The sequence below is a fragment of the Podarcis cretensis genome, assembly GCF_951804945.1.
Source record: "Podarcis cretensis genome assembly, chromosome: 7".
Classification (NCBI taxonomy): domain Eukaryota; kingdom Metazoa; phylum Chordata; class Lepidosauria; order Squamata; family Lacertidae; genus Podarcis; species Podarcis cretensis.
In genome coordinates this window covers 90,894,900-90,909,322 of record NC_137176.1, presented here as the reverse complement: position 1 = coordinate 90,909,322, position 14,423 = coordinate 90,894,900, and the positions used below count along the sequence as shown (strand labels likewise).

At 48.7% G+C, this 14,423-nt stretch overlaps 1 protein-coding gene across 3 annotated transcripts in view; it reads left to right on the top strand.

Annotated features, from left to right (window-relative positions):
* Positions 1 to 14,423, top strand: part of ARHGAP39 (Rho GTPase activating protein 39) — a 218,779-nt gene that overhangs the window by 170,488 nt on the left and 33,868 nt on the right. For 2 of the 3 annotated variants that reach the window (XM_079984210.1, XM_079984209.1), the window contains exon 6: positions 2,781 to 2,873. The exons of the other annotated variant lie outside the window; for it this stretch is intronic. In XM_079984210.1, the coding sequence (XP_079840336.1) occupies positions 2,781 to 2,873 (93 nt within the window). The remainder of the gene's footprint in view (positions 1 to 2,780; positions 2,874 to 14,423) is intronic. 3 annotated transcript variants of the gene reach the window in all.

Genomic DNA, 14,423 nt, shown 5'->3' with positions numbered 1-14,423 from the left:
GGCTTCTCACATCGAGGGAACCGTCAGAAGGCCCTCAGAGCTGGACCTCAGTGTCTGGGCAGAATAATGGAGTTGGAGACGCTCCTTCAGGTATACTGGGCCGAGGCCGTTTAGGGCTTTAAAGGTCAGCACCAACACTTTGAATTGTGCTCGGAAACGAACCTGGAGCCAACAGGCACACACAAACACACCCACGCACCGGGTCTGAGCCACACCGTGAGCACATCAAACTCGTTTCTTGCACATTGTTGTGATCCATTGCTGGATTTTTCTCTCTGGAAGCCTCACACTTCAGGAGTGCCGGTAGTGATCAGCACCACTCTTTCCTGTTCCAACCACTGGGGAAGAGCTGGCCCCATCTGCACCTGACGTATGCCAGTCGAGTCCTCGATTCATTTGTATCTGTGCTCCACCCTGTGCCATTTTATGTTAGCAACAGCCATGCTTTCCCTGCCGCTGGAGTGGTGTCACTTGGAAGAGCTCCTGCACAGTGCCAGCCCAAGGATTCATTCATTCATTCTGTCCCCTTCCACCCCTGAGTAGGATGGATCTGGCCCTGGAGAGAATAGGGGTTCAGGGCTAGCGGTGCCCATCCTTAGTTGAGATTCTTGCATCTGATGGGGGTTGGACTGGATGACCCTTGAGGTTCCCTTCCACCTCTATGAATCTTGGATTCCCCTTTTATCTCTACCATCACAGAGTATTATTTATCTTCAGCGCAATCCTAACTGTCGCCAGGGCAGTTATAAAGAGTTAGGGAGTTCTATTAAAATCCCAGTGGTTGTTGGGTGTGTGGGCATGTTTAACTCGCCTGGACAACCTTCCCAAACCTTCTGCCTTCAGGTGTTTGGGGCTACGACTCCATGGGGCTGGTGGGAGGTTGTCGCCCCAGACACTTGGAGAGTCCTAGGATAGGGGAGGCTATACTGAAGGTATTTCTGGAAAGGTAGAAACTCTCCTCCAGTTGGTAAAAAAATAGAATAAAATGGCAAAGTGGCCGACTCTGGGGTTACGGCACTCATCTCACTTTACTGGCTGAGGGATCCGGCATACAGCTTCCGGGTCATGTGGCCAGCAGGACTAAGCCGCTTCTGGTGAACCAGAGCAGCGCACGGAAACGCCGTTTACCTTCGCGCCAGAGCGGTACCTATTTATCTGCTTGCACTTTGACGTGCTTTCGAACTGCTAGGTTGGCAGGAGCAGGGACCGAGCAACGGGAGCTCACCCCGTCACGGGGATTTGAACCGCCGACCTTCTGATCGGCAAGTCCTAGGCTCTGTGGTTTAACCCACAGCACCACCCACGTAGAATAGAAAGACAGGGTAGAATAAAAAGAAAACAAGTTGACAGATATAGCGGTACCTCTGGTTGCAAACGGGATCTGTTCCGGAGGCCCGTTCGCAACCTGAAAAGAACGAAACCCGCGTCTGCGCACGCGCGGGTCGCAATTCGCCGCTTCTGTGCATGCACGTGACGTCATTTTGCGCATCTGCACATGCGTGATTGGCAAAACCCGGAAGTAACCCGTTCCGTTACTTCCGGGTCGCCATGGGACGCAACCTGAAAACACGCAACATGAAGCAAACGTAAATGAGGTATGACTGTAATATTAAAATGGCAGTCGCAGGTAGCCAGAGCTGATCGACCTACAGACAGGTTGAAATCCTGCTGGGGTAAAAAATGTAAATTAATAAAGGTGACATTTCGTCAGGATGGGGGTGAGACAGATCACCTGGGGTGGGGTGGGCCACTGGCTTGATCCAGAAGGCACTTCTTACATTCCTGCGTGTATCTCACTTCCACCTGAGGTGCTTGGAAAAGCATCCTTCCCCCGGCCCCGATCCTTGGCTCAGCATTTCGCCTGAACCAAGGGGGGTGGTTTGTTTTGCTCCAAGCAAACCTGCAGCCAAGACTTGTCCTCAGCTTACAGATCGTGGCTTCTCTGAGCAAGACGCACCAAGGTCCTTGTTTTGGTTGCAACGCATCCTGGCCCCAAACTGTTATTCACCTTCCTGGTTCTCCGTTGCTCTCGCTTGCAGTCATTACGGAGTCAGATATCAATTACTGCGTTAATTGTGACACCATCCTCGTTTCACTATGTGACCCTCGATTGGATGGGAATAATCCAGGAAAGGGGAAGCACCAGAAGCGAGTGGACGGAATGGCGCTAAATAGGTTTGGAAGATAGTAAATCGGGTTATTGGGTTGTTGTTTTTATTTTGATTATATATTTCTATTATTTTGTTCTGTGAACCGCCCTGAGACCTCTGGGTATAGGGCGGTATATAAATAATAATAATAATAATAATAATAATAATAATAATAATAATATATTTGCAAGATTTAAACATAGGAGTTTAGGGGTGTGAGGCTACCGCCCCACCAAAATCACTAGTTTCTACCCCGCCAAACTGAAACTCTTAAGACCTTCAGCCTGTGGAGACAATTGGCTGCAATCGCAGCAGGTTGGACTACATGGCCTTTGGGCTCCCCTCCATCCCAGCAATTCTTCAACGCCACTGGTGCATTCTAGCTCCTCTCCAGTGACACCCAGGTAAGGTGCAGGGAGAAAAGACCTGCCTGAGCCAGCCGGCATTGAAAGCAGAGCTGTCTAGCTCATTTTTTATTTATTTTTTAATTTCCTTTATTTTCTTCTTCCTGTGTTTGAAATCCGTACCCACCCCCCCCCAAAAAAAAACCCCCATTCCCTCTCTTTCTCTCTCTCTCTTGCTGTCTTTGTGTTCCATTCCGTGGTCCTCATCGTTTTGTTTGTTCCCCAGTGACTCTGCACATTAAAGAACTCCTGGAAAGGAACAATAAGAAGTCGTCCAAATTGAGAAAGAAACCCAAGCCCTATATGGAGGAACGCCATGGTAGGGTGCCTGTGCTCCTGGAGCACCTCCCTCTCTCCTTTAGACATAGACGCCAACTCCACCGCCTTCTCTCTTCTGCAGCTTCCTTGCCTCCACTCGGCTCCCCCCTTATAACATCGCCTTCACGCTTCTCCCCTCTCTGACACCCTTTCTAACCGCTGACGTTTCTGGGTGCCTCTCTCTCTTTCTCTCTTAGCAGCTCTGCGGGAAGAGCTTGGGGTCGACCGCTGCCCGTCGCGCTTCTTTTCCCAGCAGGTGCCGACTTGGGTTCGACCTCCTGAGTCGGGTGGCCGCCGCTCGAGGCTCGGCGCTTGGGGTGGGCGCAGCGGCTCCGCTTCACGCCGGCACAGAGGGGACCCTGAAAAGGGGTCGCCCGCTGGCTCTGTAGCTCATCTCCGGCCGGTCACCCAGGCAGGGCTTGTTTGCATGTCACACGGCGGCGTTGCACTTGGATACTGCGCCGTATCTGACCACAAAACCCAGGTGGCTGTTGCGCACATGTTCTGCGGGTTCTGTGGACTTGAATGGTTGCAGCTGCGAGAAATATTATTATCCCCGATGATGATGATAATAATAATGACAGTTATCTTAGCCAGTGATTCTTGCATTGCAGGGCGTTAGACTTGATGACCCCTTTTTTTGCTGACGGGGTGGGTTCCCTCCAACTCTACAGTTTTACAAATGGTACCTCGTGTTACAGACGGGATCCATTCCGGAGGCCTGTCCGTAACGTGAAAAGCCCGCAACTCGAAGCGCCGCGTCTGCGCAGGCACGTGGCGCGATTTGGCGCTCCTGCGCATGCCATAGCTGTCAACGTTTCCCTTTTTTTTAAGGGAAATTCCCTTATTCTGAATAGGATTCCTCACAAGAAAAGGGAAAAGTTGACAGCTGTGGCGCATGCGTGAGCGGCAAAACCCGGAAGTAACCCATTCTGGTACTTCCGGGTTGGTGCGGGACGCAAGACGAAAACACGCAACCTGAAGCGGACGTAACATGAGGTATGACTGTATGATTCTGTGACCTTTGGTGCCCAAAGCGCTTTGTGTGTTTGGCCCAGCAATCCTTACAACGTCCCTGTCAGGTACTGCAGTGGCGACATCCATCCATTGTGGATGGGAGCAGAGACAGTGCATGTTAAAGTTGGCTGATGGATCCATGGCAGAGGTGAGATTTTTAGGAGAGAACATCTACCTTACCGCTTGGTGATGGAGCTAATTCTGGGTGCAGAATTTCCCTAGGTTCATTCTGGCTTACCCAAAGACCCGGGAAATTCAAAAGCAGCCGATGATGTCGGAATCCACCCCTCTGCTACTCTTGGATGGCTCAGTTGGTGAGAACATGGTGCTGATAACGCCAAGGTTGCAGGTTTAGTCCCCGAATGGGGCAGCTGCATGGTCCTGCATTGCAGGGGGGTTGAGATAGATGATCCTCAGGGTCCCTTCCAACTCTACAGTCCTATGATTCAGCCGCTGAATGTGGAAGGTGATGTTCTCTGCATCGTTCTGCCCGGACACTGAGGTCCAGCTCCGAGGGCCTTCTGGCGGTTCCCTCACTGTGAGAGGCCAAGTTACAGGAACCAGGCAGAGGGCCTTCTCGGTGGTGGCGCCCGCCCTGTGGAATGCCCTCCCATCAGATGTCAAAGCGATAAACAACTACCTGACATTCAGAAGACATCTGAAGGCAGCCCTGTTCAGGGAAGTTTTTAATATGTGACATTTTAGTGTACTTTTCATCTTTGTTGGAAGCCGCCCAGAGTGGCTGGGGAAACCCAGCCAGATGGGCGGGGTACAAATAATAAATTATTATTATTATTATTATTATTATTATTATTATTATTATTCTCACGGCTAGCAGTCCTGCTCATTTATCAGTTGGTTGGTGTGTGTTTCTCTTGAACTTTCTCGGGTGGGATCCATCTGAGCATCCTGTGGAGGTGAGTTCCACAGGTAGATAACGCGGTAAAGGGCTGTAGCTGAGCAGCGGCGGGAGGGTGGGGGCATAGCTAAGCGTTGGAGCATCTGCTTTGCATGTGGAGCGTCCCCAGTTACAATCCCTGGCCTCTCCAGGTAGGAATGGGAAAGACCCCTTCCCCTGCCTGAAACCCTGGAGACAGCTGCTGCCAGCCAGAGTCGTCACTGCTGAACTAGATAGGCAGATCCCTGTGTTACCATAATGTGGTGCGTCTTCCCTCACTGCAGTCATGCGGCGGCCCAACTCAGTTTTAGAAACTGTACCTTTGAGTTCTCAATCCTTTATTACGGAGCTTTGCGTCTCCTAGGTCGAGCTAGGATGATAATATTTCAGAATTTTTGGGAGTTTCTTTGAATTTGGTCAGTTAAGGTTTATGATTTCTCTATTTCCTTCTGAGGAAACTGAATAGTTCAGTGAAAGGAGGTTTGTAGCCGGCATCCCGTTGAGGCTTTCTTCAATTCTAGGTTTTCCTAATTTCCCCCTTAAACTTTTTGATTAATATTTCTAGTCGATTACTTCTCGTTTCAGGGATTTTCACGGTATTTCATTTGTTTTGTGTAATGTCTCGGTTCCTTGACTGTCTTTTTTCTACTGCACACCGTGGTAAGAGCTGTTTGGCGGTGGAACGGGCTCCCTGGGAGGTTTTTAGGCAGAGGTTGGCTGCCCACTTGCCAGAGATGCTTTATCTGTGATTCCTGCACTTCAGGGGGTTGGACTAGATGACCCCACGGTGTCCCTTCCAACTCTGCGGCTGCCGTAGAGAAGACCAGGATTCATCAGCCTTAGCCGGTGAATTCCAGCCACGTCGCCTCGCCTCTAATCTCGCTTCCCTCCCCCTGCACCTGTTTGAACAAGCCTTCCTAATTTATTTAAAGCGCGCACATTAACCGAAGGAGATTGTGCTGTAATTAACTGGAGCTGGTTAACGGGGAGGCCTGGATCTTCCTTGCAGGTGTGCATAACCTCATTTATAGAGACGAGTCTGTGTTTAAAAATATCCGTGTGCTGAATGTCGTGCAGTCGTGGACCGAAGGCTACCTACCTCTGGGGATTCTTTGTCTTTTATTTTTAAAAAATGACCTTTCTTCACAGCCCTAGTAAGGAGCATTTCCGAGGGTGTTTTCTCAGCGTTGCTTTTTGCCTCTTAATCCCTAGCGTTCAGAACCCAGGCTGGATGGCGGTGCAAAGAGGAGTGGCATCCGTTTCACATTTTGCCAAAGCAAATGCTCTGCGAAGAGTTATAGCTGAAGGGGGCTTGTCCCAAGAGCCCTTTATAGGGCCGGGGTACCAATCCTAAAATCATTCCATAGGAACACGGGGAGCTGCCTTGTCCTGATACTTTAGTTGAGATTCCTGCATTCCCGGGGGTTGGTCTCGATGCTCCATGGGGGTCCCATCTAGGTCAGCGTTGCCCACCCGCTGTGGGAACCACTGAACTAGATGGATCTTCGGCCTGATCCAGCAGAACGTTTCTGACGTCTAGCCCTAGAGGGTACACAGGGGTCTTGGAGTCCTCTGAAAGCGTTCCAGGGATCAGAGATTCTTAGAAGACTGGAGTAAATATATGAACTATTTGAAAAGTAATTCTGATGAACAGATGACGCTGGTAGGACTGCAAGAAAGTTTTGTAAGGTGGATTATTTGAAATACTGCGAAAGACTATGAAAAGAACTATTAGTTAAGGATAATTAAATGTAATATAGAAATTAAGAAATGCAGAATAAGTGATAAAGAACGGAAATTCATCAGAGGTGTTGACCGAAGTCAAAAATATTGTATAAGATGAGAAGATATGTTGCATGACTGTTGGAACTGGTATGTTAAAAAACGAATAAAAATGTGTGTGTGTATGTATATGTATATGTATATGTATATGTATGTATGTGTGTATATATATATATATATATATATATATATATGTGTGTGTGTGTGTGTGTGTGTGTATATGTGTGTGAAAGCGTTCCAAAGCAATGCTGACAGCAGGATTCTCATTCCTCTGTTTTTCCCTCTCTTCCGCTCCGATGTCATAACCGTTAGGCAGAAACTTGACCCGCCGTCGTTCCTGGCTATTTTTGGACCTGTCCCCCTCAACAGTATTCAGCAGATATTGTGGACCACATTGTCCTGGAGTTGGAGGGGGAGAAGCGTTGCTCTTGCTTCCAGCTCAGCCCATTAAAAGTCGGATGGTTTTATTGCTAGCAGGTTCGCAGCCCGTCCTGGGCATTGCAACAGCTTCTCAGGGAATCAGTTGCACCATTTGCAGGAACATAAAAGCCTCCTCCCCAGAGACCGTGAAAGGAGAAACTCTCCGCTCTCTGGCTCGATCAAAGAGGGCTGAAAAGGAGTTTTTGTTTGGGTTTCCAGACCTGGTATTGCCTGTGGGTGGAAGTTTGGAACAGGAGACGTTCCCACTCTTTCATTTTTTGAAAAACGAAAAAGGCCAGCCTGTTGGAGATCAGTAACCTTACCCTTCGTTTTTCACGTGGGAAGGCATTCCGGAGAAATAGTTTCATGTGCAAAGACCCAAAAGCTGCAGCGTAAGCAGAGGCAGAAGTCTTTCCTGAGCACAGAAACTTCTGCTCCAAGTCAGCTTCCTTGTCCTGCTCCCATAAGCCCCACCCCGTGCCCCCCAACAAGCACATCCCTGCTCCCCATGTCATAACATTCTGGGCAGTGGTCATGGTTTAAGCCTGTGGTTCCCAAATCTTTTTCAGGCCACTGTCTCCTTGGTTCCATAAACACATTCCCAGTGCCCCCTACTCTCTAAAGAGGGGAGCGGGAGGTGCTGTGGTCTAAACCACCGAGCCTCTTGGGCTTGCCGATCAGAAGGTTGGCGTTTCGAATCCCCGCGACTGGCTGGGCTTCCATTGCTCTGTCCCAGCTCCTGCCAACCTAGCAGTTCGAAAACATGCCAGTGCAAGTAGATAAATAGGTACCGCTCTGGGGACCACTGGGTTAAACCTAACCTGGAGTGGGAGAACCTCAGGGCCAGGTGTGGCCCTCCAAACCTCTCTACCTGGCCCTTGGGACTCTCCTCAGGCCATGCCTTCTCAAGCTGTTGTTTAGTCATGTCCAACTCTTCGTGACCCCCTGGACCAGAGCACGCCAGGCACTCCTGTCTTCCACTGCCTCCCGCAGTTTGGTCAAACTCATGTTCACAGCTTCGAGAACACTGTCCAACCATCTCGTCCTCTGTCGTCCCCTTCTCCTTGTGCCCTCCATCTTTCCCAACATCAGGGTCTTTTCCAGGGAGTTTTCTCTTCTCATGAGGTGGCCAAAGTCTTGGAGCCTCAGCTTCAGGATCTGTCCTTCCAGTGAGCACTCAGGGCTGATTTCCTTCAGAATGGAGAGGTTTGATCTTCTTGCAGTCCATGGGACTCTCAAGAGTCTCCTCCAGCACCTTCTCAAGCTACATGTCCTCAAGCCACAGCCTTCCCTTGCCAAACTCTGCACCCTCTTCAGATGCTTTTACCTGGCTGCGATGGTGCCTCTTATTCACCTGGATGGAGAGGGAAGTGTTTGTCTTTGCAAAGCTCCAGTGTAGCTCACTGTGGAAACTGCAGAATAAGAATCGCCTTTGCCCAACCCGTGTTTCACCACTTGCCCTGCTCACCTCCACTGGCGTTCGGCCCTGTGAGACCTTGACTATGCTACCACTCAGTGGATTTGTAACTGGATGTCTGACCGAATCCAAAGGGTGCTCATCAATGGTTCCTCTTCATCCTGGAGAAGAGTGACTAGTGGGGTGCCACAGGGTTCTGTCTTGGGCCCCATCTTATTCAACATCTTTATCAACGACTTGGATGATGGACTCAAGGGCATCCTGATCAAATTTGCAGATGACACCATACTGGGAGGGGTGGTTAACACCCCAGAGGACAGGATCACACTTCAAAACGACCTTGACAGATTAGAGAACTGGGCCAAAACAAACAAGATGAATTTTAATAGGGAGAAATGTAAAGTATTGCACTTGGGCAAAAAAAATGAGAGGCACAAATACAAGATGGGTGACACCTGGCTTGAGAGCAGTACATGTGAAAAGGATCTAGGAGTCTTGGTTGACCACATACTTGACATGAGCCAACAGTGTGACGCGGCAGCTAAAAAAGCCAATGCAATTCTGGGCTGCATCAATAGGAGTATTGCATCTAGATCAAGGGAAGTAATAGTGCCACTGTATTCTGCTCTGGTCAGACCTCACCTGGAGTACTGTGTCCAGTTCTGGGCACCGCAGTTCAAGAAGGATACTGACAAACTGGAACGTGTCCAGAGGAGGGCAACCAAAATGGTCAAAGGCCTGGAAACGATGCCTTATGAAGAACGGCTAAGGGAGCTGGGCATGTTTAGCCTGGAGAAGAGGAGGTTAAGGGGTGATATGATAGCCATGTTCAAATATATAAAAGGATGTCACATAGAGGAGGGAGAAAGGTTGTTTTCTGCTGCTCCAGAGAAGCGGACACGGAGCAATGGTTCCAAACTACAAGAAAGAAGATTCCACCTAAACATTAGGAAGAACTTCCTGACAGTAAGAGCTGTTCGACAGTGGAATTTGCTGCCAAGGAGTGTGGTGGAGTCTCCTTCTTTGGAGGTCTTTAAGCAGAGGCTTGACAACCATATGTCAGGAGTGCTCTGATGGTGTTTCCTGCTTGGCAGGGGGTTGGACTCAATGGCCCTTGTGGTGTCTTCCAACTCTATGATTCTATGATTCTATGATTCTATGACCTGCCCACTGTTGGTTTGCAAGCCCCCCTCCACAGAGGCTGGCCCCTCTCACTGTCCTCGGAGCTTGCTTACCGGTAACCTCCTCTGGCTGATATCTCGGACAGACCAGGGAGATTTTGATAGGCTACATTTTCCCAAGCATGGGCAAAATGCACAACCCCTCTGCCTCCTGCTTCCGCAGGGGAAAGAAAATAAGTCAGAAATCTATTTACATGATGTTTATTTCTGACATTACAGCACTAGAGAAAAACATGTCCTTTCAGTTTCAGTTCTTCTAGCACGTCTGACAAACTTCCTGAACATGCGCAAATGGAAGGTTTCAAATTACACTCTTCACAAAGACTTATCCAGCCTGTGAACGTCCGGGGAAATTCTTCTTTCCCACAGATAGGCGCATCATGTGATGTCAACAATCTGGCTGTCTGCAGCTGTGATGTTTCCATATACTGACACCCACAAGGGAATGCAACCCTCAACCTGGTGAAGGTTCCCCACCTCTTGCATAAGCCATTGTTTACCGTGCACAAGCAAGATTTTCCCTTTTACCGTGCACAAGCAGATTTTCAGGGCAGGTGGAAGGAAGTCCCTCTTTTTTATATATATTTATTAATTTTATAATAACAAAAGCCCCCAAAACACATCACAACCAAAATTTTAAATCATACATCTTCACTGACTTCGCTCCACTCCCCCTCCTGGTTCCATTATTTTATACTTATTCATGCACACCCATAAAATCTGAACTATCCCATTTTAAAACCTTATTCATGTTGTTACAAGCGACCTTTAAAAGTTCAGCTAATGTAAAAACCTATACACAAAGCTTGCAAAATATGACTTAAACGTTCCCCCCCTTTTTTTTTTAAAAAAAGGGAACATTGTCCTTTTTCTTTCTAGGGTTTCAAATTATCTAATATGTCCTGCATAGTTCATTAGTTGGTTTTGCCAATCTCCTTTATTTTCTTTGGCGGCGGCTTCTACCTTCTATAGGGATAGTCTAGTCTTGGCCTGGCGTCCACTCTCAGATGCAGGAACAAAGTCTTTTGCATGGTAAACCCATTAAGTCCCTGTACCTTTCAGAATCATAGCTTCTGGTTGTTGTTTTTTAACAAAAGTCATTTTCAGCATTCTCTTCAAATCTTTATATGTCACTTCCCAGGCAAAAGAAAGTCCCTTTTTGTGCAGTGCAGAATTACTGTGGAATTCTCTCTGCCAGGAAATCGTGATGGCCATCAAGCTGGGTGGTTTTAAAAGAGGACTGGGCATTCTGGATTAAAATCCTAAAGGTTATTAATGAAATTTTTGAAGCGAAGCTTTCAATAGACTTTGATTTCATGACAATGGGTATACTTGGAAACACGGCTATAGAGAAAGGTGACCAGTCTACCTTCAAAGCTATGATATTAGCAAGAAAGGCACCGATAGCTTTAGGTTGGAAAGATAGAGAAAAAAAGAGAGAAAAATGGACAGTAGAGGCATGGAATAGTTATTTGTTTGAACTTATTCAGTTGGACATTGTCGTAGTCACGTCACAGGAAACAACGTGGAAGGTCAAGTCCACCACGACAAGGAACAGATGGCACCCCTATCTTCAATGGATAAAAGTTACTGGGACAAAAGACATTCGGTGGAAACTAAAGACGCTATGCCTGTGGCTGAGGATAATTGTTTGAACCCTTCCAATGGATATGGGGGGTGGGGGTGGGAAGGGAGGGAAAGGAAAAAATTGTACGCAAAATTTAAAAATTGGAAGGAGATAATATAATGTATGTAAAAATCCTGAACTCAAATTAAATTAAAATAGAATAGAATAGCATGTGTTGTTGTTGTTTAGTCGTTTAGTCGTGTCCGACTCTTCGTGACCCCCTGGACCAGAGCACGCCAGGCACTCCTGTCTTCCACTGCCTCCCGCAGTTTGGTCAAACTCATGTTGGTAGCTTCGAGAACACTGTCCAACCATCTCGTCCTCTGTCGTCCCCTTCTCCTTGTGCCCTCCATCTTTCCCAACATCAGGGTCTTTTCCAGGAAGTCTTCTCATGAGGTGGCCAAAATCTTGGAGCCTCATCTTCAGAATCTGTCCTTCCAGTGAGCACTCAGGGCTGATTTGCTTAGGAATGGATAGGTTTGATCTTCTTGCAGTCCATGGGACTCTCAAGAGTCTCCTCCAACACTCCTTCATGGGCGTGGCGAAGGGGCTTGAATAACTCAGAGAAGCTATGAGCTATGCCGTGCAGGGCCACCCAAGATGGACAGGTCATAGTGGAGAGTTTTGACCAAACGTGATCCACCTGGAGCAGGAACCAGCAAGCCACTCCAGTATCCCTGCCAAGAAAACTCCATGGACAAAGGCAACAGGCATATAAAAGAATAGAATAGGACTGGGCAAATTCATGGAGGAGGAGAGGGCTCTCAATGGCCGGTAGCCCTGATACCTGTGTTCTGCCTCTGTGTTTCGAGGCAGCAATGTTCCTGAATACCAGGAGGGATGACTGCTCCTGCGTTCGAATCCTGCTTCTGCATTTCCCTTTGGTCGGCTGCTGTGAGAACAGGATGCTGGATTCGATGGGCCGCTGGCCTGACCCAGCCTTATGTCCTTACTGCTTTTGCATCTTGACCTCTCCTCCCGGTGAGCAGCTGCTTCTTTCCAGAGCCACTGGAAATATCAGTGTTGTGCTCCTGCTGCTTTGAGTTGCCGTCCATTGCTCCAGAGGCCCTTTGATGGAGATCCTAGCTAGATTGAGCACTGGGGACCCTTCTCCTCTTCTTTTCTGGCAGATTTGGATCTTGCCTCTTCTCCAGCCCCTGGACACATCGATGTGTCAGCGTCGCCCAGAGATCCCAAGAAGCAGAAGAAGACAAGCGGAACAAACAAGCCTTTGCCTAGACAGCCAGCACTGGGGGAGCTGACCCCTTCCGACCCTGCTCACAAGGAGACCTCCCCGGCGAGCTCCAGATTTCTTTTTTCTGTGGGGAAGATGTCTGGAGAAAGAACTGTCCCGGATTTTCAAACGCCCAAGGAATTTAATGTGGTTCAGAGCAGGCGAGGTCTCTTTCTGCATTGCTTTTCCAGAGCAACGGTAGATCTGAGGCTAGGGATGGACAGAATCTGTATTCTCTCCTGCATGGAACGGACGTCCTGATGAGAGCACAGGGTTTGGGATATGGGGTGAGATGGCCTTTAGCTATCCTGGTCCGCCCTGCAGAGGACCTTAAGGTCCATGAACAACCATAGTTTAGAGGTCCCGGGCCCTAAGGAAGTCAGACTATCCTCCACCAGGGCCAGGGCCTTCTCAGTGATGGCTCCGACCTGGTGGAATTCTCTGTCCCATGAGACCAGGGCCTTGCAGGATTTAACTTCCCTCTGCAGGGCTTGTAAGACAGAGCTGTTCCGCCTGGCCTTTAATTGGAATTCAGCTGATCTTTTATTCCCCTTCCTCCCCTCCCCTTTTTAAGAAGATTACCCACTCTGGGTTCCCACAGCTATTTCTCCCCTGGTCTCCTCGCTGGCCCAAGTAGGTCTAATTTAGCCAGCTAGCCCTGGTGATCATCCAATGTTTATTGGCTGGATCTTCCCCCTAAATTGATTTTTGATTTGATGGTTATTCACGTTTTATACCGTATTTTATGCTGTTTTTTCGTAGCATCAATTAAGTGTTTTAAATTTGTTGTTAGCCACCCTGAGCCTGGTTTTCTGAACCGGGAAGGGCGGGGTATAAATAAAAATTTATTATTATTTATTATTAAACTTAGCTCAGTAGCTAATACGGCAGCCGCTGCAAGACTTCGTAACTGGCCGTGGCGATGATGTTCCCCCTGTGAGCAGTGTGTGTTAAACTGTGGAACTCCCCCCCGCAGGTGATGGCCAGCAACTTGTACGGCTTTAAAAGAGGATTGGACCAATTCACAAAGATGGAGGAGAGGTCTATTGATGGCACCTGTAGCAATGCCAGTGGCACCGATCGAAGCGGAAATTAAGAGCCCCGGCCTTGCCCAAGGCTTCCCTCGCCCTTTGTCATCTCGCTTCAGATCTCAGCTGTGCCTTCGGTCCCCATGAGAAAATTGATGTGTGGTTGCTTTGCAAATATTTGCCTCTCTGGCTGTTTTCTCTTTCTGCCCACCCGCCCTGCCCTCGCCTTTCCAGCTCTCCTTGTTGCATCCTAAACGGAAAGGAACGTGACCTTGGCTGTTGAGGTAGGGAAGAGAGACACAAGAGTGCTATGCTGATTGGATTTGACTATCCCAAAAGATCCGCCGTCTCTCTGCATTTTCCCACACCCCAGGAAATCCACAGAGATCGATTTGTACAGCTGCCTTCTGAGGGAGAAGAGCTGTCCTGGGGACTAATCCTCTGGGTGGGACTTAACTGGAGCCCCAAAGCTTCCCCTTTGTTTTTAAATGAACCACCCCATCCTGATTTTAAATATTCACTTAAAGGTAAAGGGACCCCTGACCATTAGGTCCAGTCGTGGCCGACTCTGGGGTTGCGGCACTCATCTTGCTTTATTGGCCGAGGGAGCCGGCGTACAGCTTCCGGGTCATGTGGCCAGAATGACTGTCACTTCTGGTGAACCAGAGCAGCGCACGGAAACGCCGTTTACCTTTCCGCTGGAGCGGTACCTATTTATCTACTTGCACTTTGACGTGCTTTCGAACTGCTAGGTTGGCAGGAGCAGGGACCGAGCAACGGGAGCTCACCCCATTGTGGGGATTCGAACAGAAATCGTGCTCCGGCGGCGCAGCAGCAGCAGGAGGCCCCATTAGCTAAAGTGGTGCTTCAGGTTAAGAACAGTTTCAGGTTAAGAATGGACCTCCGGAACGAATTGAGTACTTAACCTGAGGTACCACTGTACATTA